The sequence below is a fragment of the Silurus aristotelis genome (assembly GCF_946808225.1).
Source record: "Silurus aristotelis genome assembly, chromosome: 14".
NCBI classification, from domain to species: domain Eukaryota; kingdom Metazoa; phylum Chordata; class Actinopteri; order Siluriformes; family Siluridae; genus Silurus; species Silurus aristotelis.
Window position 1 is genome coordinate 27,902,916 of NC_139587.1, and position 16,750 is coordinate 27,919,665.

General features: G+C 38.8%; 2 protein-coding genes and 1 long non-coding RNA gene across 4 annotated transcripts; all 3 read right to left on the reverse strand.

Annotated features, from left to right (window-relative positions):
* Window positions 1-5,766: 5,766 nt before the first annotated feature.
* Window positions 5,767-8,255, reverse strand: LOC310737088 (uncharacterized protein). 2 transcript variants are annotated; one of them, XR_014536747.1, is made up of 3 exons: window positions 6,763-7,042; window positions 5,951-6,065; window positions 5,767-5,835 (listed from the first exon to the last, which is right to left on the reverse strand). XR_014536747.1 is itself a non-coding variant. In XM_083561270.1 (3 exons), the coding sequence occupies exons 1-3, from the start codon at window positions 8,238-8,240 to the stop codon at window positions 5,781-5,783; spliced, it is 354 nt and encodes a 117-aa protein (XP_083417396.1). In that variant the 5' UTR covers window positions 8,241-8,255; the 3' UTR covers window positions 5,767-5,780. The 2 variants fall into 2 exon arrangements, 1 of the variants encoding a protein (XP_083417396.1); XM_083561270.1 differs by lacking the exon at window positions 6,763-7,042 and adding an exon at window positions 8,057-8,255.
* A 906-nt stretch (window positions 8,256-9,161) lies between these two features.
* On the reverse strand, window positions 9,162-10,640 carry LOC310737099. The gene is made up of 3 exons (XR_014536753.1): window positions 10,510-10,640; window positions 9,361-9,487; window positions 9,162-9,231 (listed from the first exon to the last, which is right to left on the reverse strand). It is a non-coding gene; the product is annotated as an uncharacterized lncRNA (long non-coding RNA).
* Window positions 10,641-13,901: 3,261 nt separating this feature from the next.
* Window positions 13,902-16,476, reverse strand: LOC310737092 (C-C motif chemokine 4 homolog). The gene is made up of 3 exons (XM_083561275.1): window positions 16,336-16,476; window positions 14,578-14,695; window positions 13,902-14,408 (listed from the first exon to the last, which is right to left on the reverse strand). Exons 1-3 carry the CDS (start codon window positions 16,400-16,402, stop codon window positions 14,339-14,341), a joined length of 255 nt encoding a protein of 84 aa, XP_083417401.1. The 5' UTR covers window positions 16,403-16,476; the 3' UTR covers window positions 13,902-14,338.
* Window positions 16,477-16,750: the final 274 nt, after the last annotated feature.

Sequence of the window (16,750 nt, forward strand, 5' to 3'; positions counted from 1 at the left end):
TAATGGTATGGGGTTGTTTTGGAGCAGAGAAGATTCCAGAAAGTAAAATTAATCCTGAACCATCATGGCTCCCCATTCTATACTTTAGCCCCATGCAGTTCTGTCTGGACTGCGGCTCATTGGAACCGACTTCACCATACAACAAGACGAGTCCAAGCAAATGTCTGAGTTCTGTATGTGTTATTTAGAGAGCAGACAGACGTCTGGAGTGATGTCTATCATGTAACGACCTGCCCAATCACCGCACCTAAATCCTACTGAACTGCTCTGAGATGAACTGCATCACAAGCAAAAAAGAAATCTCTATCTAGTAAAGAAAATCTTTGAGGAGTTTTACAAGAGGCACAGCAAAGTATTTTAGCTGAATGTTTGGAGCAAACTGTCCGAATGCTGAAAGTGTGTAAAGCTGTTTCTTATCTCACCACTTCCTCCTCTGAGGTTTTACTAGCTACTAAAACTTATCTACATTTATCTAAAAGAGATCTAATAGTAACTGGAAAGAAAATGTTTCATCTAAATCATATCTGTGATATTGTTTTACATGTATATTTGATTATCTATATTTTCACGAAGTTTAATAATTTTTTTGTCCTTGAACTTGAAGCACGTGCTAATTGCATTGCATCTTATATTTTCATTACAGAAACAAGAAAGAAGAAATTCACTGATTAAATGAACAGTCGGCCGAACAGCAAATGTATGTCTAGTTATTCCATGAGAAACCAGTTTCACAAGTGGTTTTACAATGGTAAATAATGGAGGAAGTGTAATGCAGTGGTAGAGGATGGAGGGAGTGTAATGCAGTGGTAGAGGTTAGAGGGAGTGTAATGCAGGGGTAGAGGTTAGAGGGAATGTAATGCAGTGGTAAATGATGGAGGGAGTGTAATGCAGTGGTAGAGTATAGAAATAGCATGGTTCAGTGGTAGAGGATGGAGGTAGAGTAATGCAGTGGTAGAGGATGGAGGAAGTGTAATGCAGTGGTAGAGGATGGAGGGAGTGTAATGCAGTGGTAGAGGATGGAGGGAGAGTAATGCAGTGGTAGAGGATGGAGGGAGTGTAATGCAGTGGTAGAGGATGGAGGGAGAGTAATGCAGTGGTAGAGGATGGAGGAAGTGTAATGCAGTGGTGGTGGATGGAGGGAGTGTAATGCAGTGGTAAAGGATGAAGGGAGTGTAATGCAGTGGTAGAGGATGGAGGGAGTGTAATACAGTGGTAGAGGATGGAGGGAGAGTAATGCAGTGGTAGAGGATGGAGAGAGTGTAATGCAGTGGTAGAAGATGAAGGGCATGTAATGCAGTGGTAGAAGATGGAGGGAGTGTAATGCAGTAGTAGAGGTCAGAGGGAGTGTAATGAAGTGGTATAAGATGGAGGGAGTGTAATGCAATGGTAGAGGATAGAGGGAGTGTAATGCAGTAGAAGAGGATGGAGAGAGTGTAATGCAGTGGTAAAAGATGAAGGGCGTGTATTGCAGTGGTAGAGGATGGAGAGAGTGTAATGCAATGGTAGAGGATGGAGGGAGTGTAATGCAGTGGTAGAGGCTGGAGAGAGTGTAATGCAGTAGTAGAGGATGGAGAGAGTGTAATGCAGTGATAGAAAATGAAGGGCATGTAATGCAGTAGTAGAGGATGGAGGGAGTGTAATGCAGTGGTAGAGGATGGAGGGAGTGTAATGCAGTGGTAGAGGATGAAGGGAGTGTAATGCAGTGGTAGAGGATGGAGGGAGTGTAATGCAATGGTAGAGGATAGAGGGAGTGTAATGCAGTTGTAGAGGTTGGAGAGAGTGTAATGCAGTGGTAGAAGATGAAGGGCGTGTAATGCAGTGGTAGAGGATGGAGGGAGTGTAATGCAGTGGTAGAGGATGGAGGGAGTGTAATACAGTGGTAGAGGATGGAGGGAGAGTAATGCAGTGGTAGAGGATGGAGAGAGTGTAATGCAGTGGTAGAAGATGAAGGGCATGTAATGCAGTGGTAGAAGATGGAGGGAGTGTAATGCAGTAGTAGAGGTCAGAGGGAGTGTAATGAAGTGGTATAAGATGGAGGGAGTGTAATGCAATGGTAGAGGATAGAGGGAGTGTAATGCAGTAGTAGAGGATGGAGAGAGTGTAATGCAGTGGTAAAAGATGAAGGGCGTGTATTGCAGTGGTAGAGGATGGAGAGAGTGTAATGCAATGGTAGAGGATGGAGGGAGTGTAATGCAGTGGTAGAGGCTGGAGAGAGTGTAATGCAGTAGTAGAGGATGAAGAGAGTGTAATGCAGTGATAGAAAATGAAGGGCATGTAATGCAGTAGTAGAGGATGGAGGGAGTGTAATGCAGTGGTAGAGGATGGAGGGAGTGTAATGCAGTGGTAGAGGATGAAGGGAGTGTAATGCAGTGGTAGAGGATGGAGGGAGTGTAATGCAATGGTAGAGGATAGAGGGAGTGTAATGCAGTTGTAGAGGTTGGAGAGAGTGTAATGCAGTGGTAGAAGATGAAGGGCGTGTAATGCAGTGGTAGAGGATGGAGGGAGTGTAATGCAGTGGTAGAGGATGGAGGGAGTGTAATGCAGTGGTAGAGGCTGGAGAGAGTGTAATGCAGTAGTAAAGGATGGAGAGAGTGTAATGCAGTGATAGAAAATGAAGGGCATGTAATGCATTGGTAGAGGATGGAAGGAGTGTAATGCAGTAGTAGAGGATGGAGGGAGTGTAATGCAGTGGTAGAAGATGAAGGGCGTGTAATGCAGTGGTAGAGGATGGAGGGAGTGTAATGCAGTGGTAGAGGTAAGAGGGAGTGTAATGCAGTAGTAGAAGATGAAGGGCGTGTAATGCAGTAGTAGAAGATGAAGGGCGTATAATGCAGTGGTAAAGGATGGAGGGAGTGTAATGCAGTAGTAGAAAATGGAGGGAGTGTAATGCATTGGTAGAGGATGGAGGGAGTGTAATGCAGTAGTAGAGGTCGGAGGGAGTGTAATGCAGTGGTAGAGGATGGAGGAAGTGTAATGCACTGGTAGAAGATAGAGGGAGTGTAATGCAGTGGTAAAGGATGAAGGGAGAGTAATGCAGTGGTAGAGGATGGAGAGAGTGTAATGCAGTGGTAGAAGATGGAGGGAGTGTAATGCAGTGGTAGAGGATGGAGGGAGTGTAATGCAGTAGTAGAGGTCGGAGGGAGTGTAATGCAGTGGTAGAGGATGGAGGAACTGTAATGCACTGGTAGAAGATAGAGGGAGTGTAATGCAGTGGTAAAGGATGAAGGGAGTGTAATGCAGTGGTAGAGGATGGAGAGAGTGTAATGCAGTGGTAGAAGATGAAGGGCATGTAATGCAGTGGTAGAGGATGGTGGAAGTGTAATGCAGTGGTAGAGAATGGAGGGAGTGTAATGCAGTGGTAGAGGATGGAGAGAGTGTAATGCAGTGGTAGAAGATGAAGGGCGTGTAATGCAGTGGTAGAGGATGGAGGGAGTGTAATGCAGTGGTAGAGGTAAGAGGGAGTGTAATGCAGTAGTAGAAGATGAAGGGCGTGTAATGCAGTAGTAGAAGATGAAGGGCGTATAATGCAGTGGTAAAGGATGGAGGGAGTGTAATGCAGTAGTAGAAGATGGAGGAAGTGTAATGCATTGGTAGAGGATGGAGGGAGTGTAATGCAGTGGTAGAAGATAAGGGCGTGTAATGCAGTAGTAGAAGATGAAGGGCGTATAATGCAGTGGTAAAGGATGGAGGGAGTGTAATGCAGTAGTAGAAGATGGAGGGAGTGTAATGCAGTGGTAGAGGATGGAGGGAGTGTAATGCAGTAGTAGAGGTCGGAGGGAGTGTAATGCAGTGGTAGAGGATGGAGGAACTGTAATGCACTGGTAGAAGATAGAGGGAGTGTAATGCAGTGGTAAAGGATGAAGGGAGAGTAATGCAGTGGTAGAGGATGGAGAGAGTGTAATGCAGTGGTAGAAGATGAAGGGCATGTAATGCAGTGGTAGAGGATGGTGGAAGTGTAATGCAGTGGTAGAGAATGGAGGGAGTGTAATGCAGTGGTAGAGGATGGAGAGAGTGTAATGCAGTGGTAGAAGATGAAGGGCGTGTAATGCAGTGGTAGAGGATGGAGAGAGTGTAATGCAGTGGTAGAAGATGAAAGGCGTGTAATGCAGTGGTAGAGGATGGAAGGAGTGTAATGCAGTAGTAGATGATGAAGGGCGTGTAATGTAGTGGTAGAGGTTAGAGGGAGTGTAATGCAGTAGTAGAGGATGGAGGGAGTGTAATGTAGTGGTAGAGGTTAGAGGGAGTGTAATGCAGTAGTAGAGGATGGAGGGAGTGTAATGTAGTGGTAGAGGTTAGAGGGAGTGTAATGCAGTAGTAGAGGATGGAGGGAGTGTAATCCAGTAGTAGTAGATGAAGGGCGTGTAATGCAGTAGTAGAATATGAAGGGCATATGATGCAGTGGTAAAGGATGGAGAGAGTGTAATGCAGTAGTAGAGGATGGAGGGAGTGTAATGCAGTAGTAGATGATGAAGGGCGTGTAATGCAGTGGTAGAGGATGGAAGGAGTGTAATGCAGTAGTAGATGATGAAGGGCGTGTAATGCAGTGGTAGAGGATGGAGGGAGTGTAATCCAGTAGTAGTAGATGAAGGGCGTGTAATGCAGTAGTAGAATATGAAGGGCATATGATGCAGTGGTAAAGGATGGAGAGAGTGTAATGCAGTAGTAGAGGATGGAGGGAGTGTAATGCAGTAGTAGAAGATGAAGGGCATATAATGCAGTGGTAGAGGATGGAGGGAGTGTAATGCAGTGATAGAGGATGGAGAGAGCATGGTTCAGTGGTAAATGATGGAGGGATTCTCACAAGAGGATTAACAGAAGAAACTCTTAATATCTAGGACGATGCCCTCTGGCAACATGTTAGTGAATTGTTCAATGTGACACAATTTTCTTGCCATGATGAAGTTTCAGATCCCCAACAGCGGTGCTGCTCAGGACCCATCAAGTGACCTGGAGATGTTGCTGCACACATACTCATTATACCAGATAAATGGCCCCATGTTGTATTGCATTCACACAACAGTGTCTCATGCACATTACTCCATCCATTACACCATGTTCTCTCAGGAGCTGCTTTTAAATCGCCCACGTGTCAGTTTTATTGTCATAATTTCTGACTCAAACATTTTTTTCCCATGTGTCCTCGAGAAAAACGATGTATGGAGCAAAGCATTTTGATAAATTTTTTTTCTAACAAATAATTTTTTTTATCTAATATATAGATTATATTCCATATAATAAAAATATGTCTGTATGTCAAGAAACAATTACCATATTGTGTTTAAAATCTCATCGAATGGGATTCATCAACAAAACCATAAATGTTACATGTCCAGATTTCAAAGTCCTTAAGTTTTATTCCTGTCTGATAACAAATACAGTTATTTTAAAGGAAAAAATAGCAAAGAGTTCAGATTTGACTTGAATATAATATATTTAATAATATATTTCTACAGGTTTCTACAGGCAAAGAAATCATAAAGGAATGTTTCTAAGACTTTGGGATAATTTAATAAAAGAAAATATATTTTGATATGGGAGTTTATAAATAAATGAAAAAAATGATATTATGTTACAATCAAAAGAAACATTTACTGTAACAGCACAATTATAATCACAAATGTGGTGAACAATATTGAACATTGAAAAAAGCTTCAAATTATAAAAAAATGGAGTAAACAAAGAAGTTATAAATATGAATGCATTATATATATATATATATATATATATATATATATATATATATATATATATATATATATATATATATATATATATATATATTATCCCAGGGGGTTTTTGAGAACACAGAGGCCAGGATTGCTATCTGTTGTGACACTGTAACACACACACACACACAAACACACACACACATGAGCACTTCAGTGTATTATAACAAAAATTCGCAAGTTATTTATTACTACAATCAATTATTCTTATTGCAGATACTCACATGAAGCCGTGCATCGTACAGTGTGAGTTTGTCTTTTCCACCTTCAGGATTCTCTCGGGAGGAATTTTGCCTTTAAAGAACCTGAAACAGCACGGGACTGCGTAGAGGCTGAACGCTGAGTGAGAGAAACCGACAAGCTCTTACAGATTACTCTGGAATTAACACATAAATGTAAAAAAACATACACGTACATAACCGTACACATGCTATGATTTTTTTTTTTATCGGCTGTTCAAGAAATCGTGGAGAATAAAATTAAACCAGTATAAAAAAAAAATTTAGAAATTGGAATTATAAAATTTTAAAAACAGAAATAGATTACAGTATATTCACGTTGTAGAAATGAACAACATACGACTTCGTAGCAGAAAATTTATTTCAATGCAAAATTCAGGAAACTGAAGAATGACTAAAATCACACGTTTTTTTTTTATAGATTGTACGTAATGCACTCAGACGTGTTATTGTTTCCTGTATATGGAATATGGTTTGTAGATTAGGTCTTAAGATTATATCCTAAATAGAATTTCACTCTATACAACAGCTACTAATAGAGTATAACAACTATATCATTCACTTTACATGAAAATCAGCTCATTTGTAAATTTTCTGCTGAAATCCTAATTCAAATTTGGCCCTTATCATTAAACAAAAGGTTCAGATTGAACTAAATGGGTCGTAAAAGACCTTATAAATGTTACATTTGTAAATATAAAAAAAAAAGGTGGACTGAATGTGTAATAATAAACAATATTCTATACTTATACACTTGTTGTAGTAAAGATATCCAGAGGATTGTGTAATAAACTCACGCTGAGTGTCCGAGTAGAGCGCCATGATCAGGCAAAAGCCCAGGATCAGATACATACGACTTATCATCATGTCCTCATTAAGTGCAGGTCTTCTCTCTTCTTTCGCTTACATTATATTCGCTTATGTCATATTTTCACTGCCCATTTATTACGTTTATTCGAATGCACATTTTCTCTCAACTGCGAGGCTCTACACACACCTCCTGTGCTAAACCACATCCGCCACTCAGCCTCAATACAAACAAGTCCTGAAGATCTACGGACGAGTTTCATGTAGAGGATAGTAACTTATCCATCTCTCATTCTCTCAACAATAAACAAATGCAAACATAAATGAACAGCCTCTCATTATACTTTTAACAGTGTGTGTGTGTGTGTGTGTGTGTGTGTGTGTGTGTGTGTGTGTGTGTGTGTGTGTGTGTGTGTGTGTGTGTGTGTGTGTGCGCAAAGAACGAATGTCACTGTGCGGTCATAATAAAAATGAAATGCCTATGTAGCATATCTCACTGGTTCCTGGAAAACCTACATCTATCCATACGGTAATGACCTTCAGAATCACCTGAGTACTCTAATACAGTGATTCGATCCAGATTCAGTATAAGGCCATTATAACGCACTCTTTCCGGCTATACACAAAGAGCTCTGAGAAAATGATTAGTACAACATCGACTATCAACCTAGAAATGCGTTTTAAACCTGCTGGTGTTCTCCTGCCTGCTTCTTCTACGTTTTGGTTCATTTCCTTTAATCTGTTAAGGAGGAAGATCTCACATCTGTCCAAACCCTGAGTCAGCAAATTAGCCATGGAGCACAAGTGTGTGTGTGTGTGTGTGTGTGTGTGTGTGTGTGTGTGTGTGTGTGTGTGTGTGTGTGTGTGTGTGTGTGTGTGTGTGTGTGTGTGTGTGTGTGTGTGTGTGTGTGTGTGTGTGTGTGTGACAATGTGGGATACATTTGTATTTTTCTATTGACCTCTAGGTTATATAACCTGTGGTGGTCCTAAAGCTATTTAAAGCAATGCTGTTTTTAGAGTTCTGATCAGGTTCCTTCGGTCTTTGAAGCACATGAAAACCATTAAAAGCCTTTAACTATTATGTTTTGCATGTAGAAGACGCTGCGTATAGGCTGTTCTGGTTCTCTTTAGAAAGTATTGGCACCACTCAGAGCACCTTTCATTTGAACACATGGCTGTGCTGAATGAGGAACACGGGCACATTTTTCAATGGAAAACAATATTTTTGCATATATTACAAATACCATGAATATGTATTGTATAGTAAGTGTGTAATAAACTCACGTTGGGCATTGGAGTAGAGCGCCGAGATCAGGGTGAAGCCCAGGATCAGATTCATACGACTCGTCATGTTCTCAGAGTTGCGTGTGTATGAGTGAATGACGACGGAGCGTGAATGCAATCCGTTGACGACTAAAAGGCCTCTGCAGATTTCCTGCTGAAAACACACGTGAAGGCACTGATGCATCGATGCACGATGACAAAACCACCTTTTTGAGCGCACAAGTTTGCATGCTCTCTGTGGTTTCCTATGAGTCATCGCTTACAAGTGTATAGATTCAACAATAACTTTTAAATGGGTCCTTTGGAGTTACCAGCACTTGGTGTGCATTCCTGGTGCACCAGACTGAACTTGCGAGCATGGTGTTTATTTTGAAAGAGCTCGAGATGTCAGCAGACATTCGGTGACGGAATCGTCGTGCATAATGTCCTAAAACTTCCAGTGCGCATCACACCAAAAAAATGAAAGTCAAAACTCCACTGATGCCTAAGGTGAATCATCCATTCAGCATTTCTGAAAGCTTCAGCCAGTGATTATGCAGTGCACATGGAGGATCAGCAAATACGAGTCTCATTGATTGAGCATGTGGAATAATATTTAATCTAAAGTTTAATCTAAAGGGAATTTCCACCAACATACATATTAATTATGTCTTAACAACTGAGATTTGAATTAAACTTATTCAACTAAAAAAGACCACCAATAAATTGTGTATGTTATGTAGAATATAACAATTAGTACCTCTATACCTAAATATACTCCATCTTTCTTTTTCCTCAGCTCTCCCCTATCACATGAAACATCACACTGGATAACTGCATTTTCTGTTTCGAACATCTCCTTATGCTAATACACACAACAGCGTAATACACTTAAAGTGCCATCTGCCCTCTAATGCATAATCATGACTGCTGTGATTGACATGCAGGAGATGGAGTTTGACCCTCCCAAGCAGAAAGCATGCTCTATTCCATAGCTCTATTTGTTAACAATTTCTCATGAGACAGATTCACACGAGTCGATCAGTGGTGCATTAATAAACTTTATTCGAATCTGCACTTCCTTGAACAACAGCAGCATCGATAATTTTGGTGGAGAAATTTGTGTTTAAGATTTAGCATTTTTATTGGCTGTGACTTCAGGAACACACAGGCCGGAGTATTTAGGAGTAGTAACACTGAAACACACAAACACACATCGATACACACTCATTCCACTCTCACTGGATTTATAAATGGATTTTATTTCGATCTTTATAAATTACATCTCTGTGTAATCCAGTGTGTAATAAGTGTCAGATACTCACATAAAGCCTTGCTGTGTACAGTGTGAGCCCGTCTTTGTAACCTTCAAGATTTTGTTGGAAGGAATTTTTCCAGGGAAAAAGTAGAAACAGCAGCTCTCAGATTGCCCGACGTGCATAACAGCCAACGCTGAGTGAAATAAAGACGGGGTATTTAAGTGTAAGATAGAACATTTACATTTATGGCATGTTGCAGACACCATTTTGCAGAGAAGTGTACATTTACCTAATTCAAATATCTAAACAGCTATAGGGTTAAGGGCCTTGCTCAGGGGCCCAGCAGCAACAACTTGGTGGGGCTTTAATTTGAACTCACAACCTTCAGAGCCAAAACATCACCGCCTTAACTACTGAGCTCCCAGCTCCCCTAGCATGAGGAATCATCTAACGCTTCTTATACCACCACTACCACTACTACCACCACCAACAATACCACTACTACCACTACCACCACTACTACCACTACCACTACTACCACTACTATTACAACTACCTCTACTACCACTACCACTACTACCACTACTACAACTACCACTACAACTACTACTACCACTAAGGGGGAGAAGGTTGGCAGTTCAAGCCCTGGTATCGCCAAGCTTCCACTCTTGAGCAAGGCCCTTAACCCTCTGTGCTCCAGGTTTGCCGTATCATCTCTGACCCCAGCTTCTGAGCAAGAACAAATTTCACTCTGCTGTAATGTATATGTGACAAATAAAGGCTATTCTATTCTACCACTACTACTAAACTTTACACGTGAAATTTACTCTTTCACGTTTACACTTGCTGTATTTTAGTAGAGTAAAAATACTGTACATTGGATGTTCTGTTCTTTTTTTTTTTATATAAAGTATTGGCACCCCTTACTCGATGCAATGTAGTGCATGGCTGTGCTGAGAACGTTGACTTATCCACAAATCAAAATAAGACGATAATTGGACTGGCGTTGGCGCTTTTCGTTGATAAAAAAGAAAAATACTTTGTCTCAAGTATTTGGTTCAATCAATTGAAACCTTCTAATTGATCTAAATGGATGATAAGATCTTAAATGAATATGGAATGGATATATTTAAATATACATCAATTTTATGTCTAATTTTTGCATTTATTACGAATAAAGCTAATTTTCTTAAAATACATTAATAGCAAACTCACGCATAGCTTCTAAGTCAAACATCATGATCAGGACGAATCCCAGGAGCAGAAACACACGTCTCATCTTCGTGTATTAAGCGGATGTGTGAAGATCTTCTATCTTTTCTTTTCTCTCTCTGTACAATCTGATTAGGTTTGTGTAGGATAGAAATGGTTCATTTTAATCAAAACAAGTGTGTTTCCCTCCACCCCCTGTGCATCTAAACACACCTCCTCAACTTCCTCTGCTCAAGTTCTACAACTTATCTATTAGATAATAACTGATCGATCGCGTATATTTTCGGCGAGATAATACAGACTGCATTTGATCATGTTTATGAATAAATATTTACGATTTTTCATCGGCTTTTGATCAGGTGACGTTCCTGCATTCATTAATGTTTATTCAGTGTTGTGGTTGTTCAAAGTTATGTGATTAGTGTGCATCATAGCAACACACACACACACACACACACACAAAATCAATATGCTTTCATCTAAAACAGTCTTGCATATCATTATTACATATTATACTCCACTTATTTTGCATTGCTTGCAAAATTATTTAACCACGCCCACATTTTTTAAAATCTTTTTTAATATGATTTGTAATAAATAATTGAGCTAATTTTAATTGAAACCAACATGCATTTAGCCCAGGCCAGAGATCCCTCAGATTCTGTAAGTTTCACCCCCTTAGTCCAGCAAAACCATCATCATCTTCTCTCCACCTCCTGACTTCATATAGTTCTTCCCCTCACTTTGCCGCTTGACTCTAATAAAGAGGTTGATCCAAGCTTTAGAGGTTGCTACAGAGATCGTCATTCCACTCCTCAGTTCTTCTACAAAAAAAGGATGGTGGTTTTCTACTCCACCACATCTCATCTACAATTCTTTTGTGCAGCACCTGATTTGGGGACCCATCATTCTACTCAGTGATCCAGGACCCCATGATGTGCAGTGGTGTAAAGTATTTAAGAAGATGTCATTTGATGTCACTTTTTTGCACCGCTGGCCTCATTTTTTAGTCCAAAAAGAGCTTGAATAAATTGAAATACTTTGGAAACCAGCTTCTGTTGAAGTTAAATATAAATATCACCTCTCGAGATTGAGAACTGCATCACATCACAGTCATCTGTGAATATTTGGTTTTACTTCATCTGAAATTATTTGCTTTCATTTGTCCATCGAATATTAACGGTTCTTTTACTATGTGTGATGTGATACTGTCATTTTATTGTTTAATTTAAGATTTGAAACATTGCTTTTGTGTTGATGGTTAATGCAGTGTTGAGTTGGACATTTGATTTGTATTATATGAAGCAAAACCTCACAAATGAACAGTTTCTGGCTTTTCACTAACACGTGCCTTGGTGTTGAGGACTAGTGCTACGTTCAGTACGAGTCAAAAACTCAAATCGTATTGGAATTGGTGACTTTTAACTTGTAAAGGAGTAAGTTTTGGAGTAAGGTATCTATACATTTACTCAAGTATGAGTTTCAGGTTTACACCTCTGTTGATTTTGACACTTTTGGAGCACTTCAGGAGCAACACCATTAAGAGGAGGAGGAAGAGGGGTTGATTTTGTCACAAATTCGTCGTCTTGGTGCATGATTCCCTTCCAAGTGTGTGTTTTCTGGTTGTTATATGATCCACGCTGTAAGCTTTGTTTGTGATGTCAAATACAAATAATGTCCTTCCTTTTGTACCACTATACAATTCACAATCAAACGCATTTCTTGAATAAAAAAAATTAAATTTTCTTTTCAGAATAAAATCAATAAATGGAATGAAGTTGAAGTGTATCATATCTACAAACCAAACTATTATATACAATACACATTCTCCAGGATTAGAGGGGAAATAAATATATGTTCATATCATATATAACTGTAATAACCCCTACCCCTCCCCCCCCCCCCTTTTACCATCTTCATTAAATCTTGATTTCTGTATTACACAAAGCATGTTGTTTGATCTTTTCTTTTTTAATGTTGTTTTGATCTAGTCGTAAAAGAGAATTAACTCCTTCCTAATAATCTGATGAACACTTCAAAAAAGATTATATCTTAATTTTCTAGGTATAAAACACACACACACACACACACACACACACACACACACACACACACACACACACACACACACACACACACACTTGTGCTCCATGGCTAATTTGCTGACTCAGGGTTTGGACAGATGTGAGATCTTCCTCCTTAACAGATTAAAGGAAATGAACCAAAACGTAGAAGAAGCAGGCAGGAGAACACCAGCAGGTTTAAAACGCATTTCTAGGTTGATAGTCGATGTTGTACTAATCATTTTCTCAGAGCTCTTTGTGTATAGCCGGAAAGAGTGCGTTAAAATGGCCTTATACTGAATCTGGATCGAATTTGTATTAGAGTACTCAGGTGATTCTGAAGGTCATTACCGTATGGATAGATGTAGGTTTTCCAGGAACCAGTGAGATATGCTACATAGGCATTTCATTTTTATTATGACCGCACAGTGACATTCGTTCTTTGCGTATTCCAGTGATGTTAGGAATCTGGGGTCAGCACCAAGATTAAGGGCCTCGCTCAAGGGCCCAAAAATGGCAGGTTGAACCCCCAAACCTTTGGATCAGTAACCCTGAGTGTTCCCCACTGATCTGCCGCTGCCTTGTTGTTTTACTGTTATGGGGAAAATCCTCTCTTGTTTCTTCATTGAGATCACTTTCCTGGTCCATTCTCAGCATTCGAGGCAGAAAAACTTGTTTGGATTAAATTTTAATGGATATTTTGACCTGTTCATCTTTTTATTTTTAGCTTTTTTAACCAAAATCATCACTACATGGAGAAAAGTATCGGGACACCTGTTCTTTTCCAGGCATATGTGCTTCTTTTTTCGATTTGCTGCCATGTAATTGGGTGCACACAAATATAAAACACGTCTTTAAACGTGATAGCGTTACATTTGGAAGACCACCTTTTGGGATGAATGTGAAAGCTGACCCAGGTCTTCTCACATCATCTACATCAGTACCTGACTTTGCTTACACTCTTGAGGATGAATGAATCTCCACAAGCTCACTCCAAAATCTAGTGGAACATCTTTGCAGAAGAGTGGAGCTTTTTATACCAGCAAACTGGGACTCAGTGTGGGACGGGATGTTAAAAAAAAATACATACCAGTTTTATGTGTGGGTGTCCACAAACTGTCCATATAGTGTACGTGTGTTTACATGCAAAATAAATATTCTATACATCATTTCATTCAAAAGATTAATCAGAATAAAAATCTAATAGAAATAAAAGAAATTCAAGGACAGAACAAGGCCACAAAAATGTCAGTCTGAATGAAAGCAACTATGTAAATGCTTATGTCACTATAGGAACATGTTACTGTGTGTGTGTGTGTGTGTGTGTGTGTGTGTGTGTGTGTGTGTGTGTGTGTGTGTGTGTGTGTGTGTGTGTGTGTGTGTGTGTGTGTGTGTGAGTGCAATTCTGCTTTGATCGCAGTGCACAGTTATAAACCACATTTCAGCTTAGTTGGCACTACTGAGTCAGAAACAGTGTACCAACCACATTTCTTTCTTTTTTTTTCAGTTCTTTTTTTTTTCTTTTTTTTCAGCGAAACCCAGAGATGAAACAAAATGTGGTCACTAGTGTCGTTCTCAAAGATGTTTTATCAATAAGTCATGAGTTTAGAACTTTATTTGCATTTTAAATTTGTTAAGCATCAATAACTTTGCATTGTGTGTGTGTGTGTGTGTGTGTGTGTGTGTGTGTGTGTGTGTGTGTGTGTGTGTGTGTGTGTGTGTGTGTGTGTGTGTGTGTGTCTGTGTCTGTGTCTGTGTGTGTTGCAGCATTAAGGTGCAGGTTTATGTTTGACGATGATTTCACGAACACACAGGTTAGGGAATTTAGGAGTAGTGACACTGAAACACAAATAAACACACATATACACACATACACACACACACACACACACACACACACATGCATCAGAACACATAATTACTGTCATGTCATTGATATATTTAATAAATTAAATTTTTCTGGATTAAAAATAAATCGGTGTGTAACTGTCAGATGTCAGATACTCACACGTAGCCTTGCTGTGGACAGCGCATGTCTGTCCGTTTCACCCTCAGGACCTGATGACGAGGAATTTTTCCGGTGAAAAACCTGAAACAGCAGTCTGTAGGTGGTGCGACAGCCACAGCTGAGTGAAAAGAGGAGAATCAGTCAAATAGAAACTCACAATGATTGAAGTGTTTTTCAGTTCTTTTGTTACAGTAATGAAACACTTACTAATTCTGTATTACTGCATTACTAATGTACTGTACTGTACAGGGGAGTTCAGGTCTGTTTTTATTTATCTAATTATTACTACTAGCCATAAATAATAATAATAATAATAATAATAATAATAATAATAATAATAATAATAATAATAATAATAATAATATCTTCTTCTTCTTCTTTCAGCTTCTTCGATTAGGGGGCGCCATCCGTCTCCACATACCCCCCTGTTCTCTACATCTGCCTCTTTCACACCAAATAAATAATAATAATAATAATAATAATAATAATAATAATAATAATAATAACAATAATAATAATATACAATTATCATCCCTATTATTATTATTATTATTATTATAATTATTATTATATGTATTTAATACAGCACAAGCATGATAGATAGATAGATAGATAGATAGATAGATAGATAGATAGATAGATAGATAGATAGATAGATAGATAGATAGAAAAATAATAATGAATAAAATAGTATTTTTTTATATCAAGCTCAATTTTTTTATCATAAATATGTTACATTTATTTTTATTTTATATACATATTTACATATTATTATTATTATTATTATTATTAATATAGTCATATATAATCTATTATAATAATATATATATATATATATATATATATATATATATATATATATATATATATATATATATATATACAGAGAGAGAGAGAGAGAGAGAGAGAGAGAGAGAGAGAGAGGTAAAGAAAAGAAAAGAAAAAAGATAAAAGAAGAATTTTGTTCCTTTTTTTTGTACATGTAGGACTCTTGTGATCATCGTTGCTGTATAATATATACACAGAGAAGCTATTTATCAAAACAATATTCTGTAAGTCATTATGACTGTATAACAGTTACTGTACATGAGCTCCTGGTTTGACTAAACTATTGGCACCCGCTACCCTGTCCATTAGTTAAGCGAACTACGAATCATTCACCACTCAGAAATGTCTAACCTCAGTTGTATATGTATCTTGTTTGTACATTTATAATACACTTTCTGGATTAAAGTATTGGGACACCTGACTTTTTCCATCATATCTGGTTCTTGGCACAATTTTGGAGGCACACAATTGTATATGACGTCTTTAAATCATGAAATTTTCCCTTCACTTGAACTAGGAGACCCGAACCTGTTCCATCAGGACTGTGCCGATGTGCTAAAAGCCAGCTCTATGAAGATCTGCTCTACATGGGTTGAAGTGGAAGATCTCCTGCTACAGAGTGCCAAACCTTATTGAATATAATGAATGTGAACGCTGACTGCACCACGGACCTCCTCACCTTCTCACCTCCTTCAATACGTGACTTTATTAACACCCTTGTGGCCAAATGAGCACAAATCTCCACAAAATCCAGTGGAACATCTTCCCAGGAGAGTGAAGCTCATTATAACAGTAAATGGACAGAAACTAAACGTGGAATGGGATTTTTTTTTTAAAACATAGCAATCTTATGGTCAAGTGTCCACAAACTTCTGTCTAAATTTCTAAATAGGTAACATATATGTTTTTATATACATGTAATAAACTTACGTGCAGCATCAGAGTAGAACGTCACGATCAGGATGAAGCCCAGGACCAGAAACGCACGTTTAATCATGTTCTCAGCAGGTGTTTCTTTTTTCTTCTCTTTTTCAGATCTGAATTGATTTCATCTTTATTTCTTTTTTACTGTCTCTTTTATACAAACCTTTATATGAAGGGAGTTTTCCCCCCACCCCTGTACTTACCACATCCTTCAGTAAGAAGACATCTGAAGATCTATAATCAAGATCTATCTAAAAGATAAGTAACTGCTCCATTTACCGAATAAACACGAAATGCATGTTGAATAGGCCAAACGTCCATGAAACCAGCGTCTGCTTTTACAGACGTTCTCTAATTATCAGTAAGAAAGGTGTGTGTCGAGCTGACGGTCGTTCGTGAAGAACGTAAGAACTTCACGTTC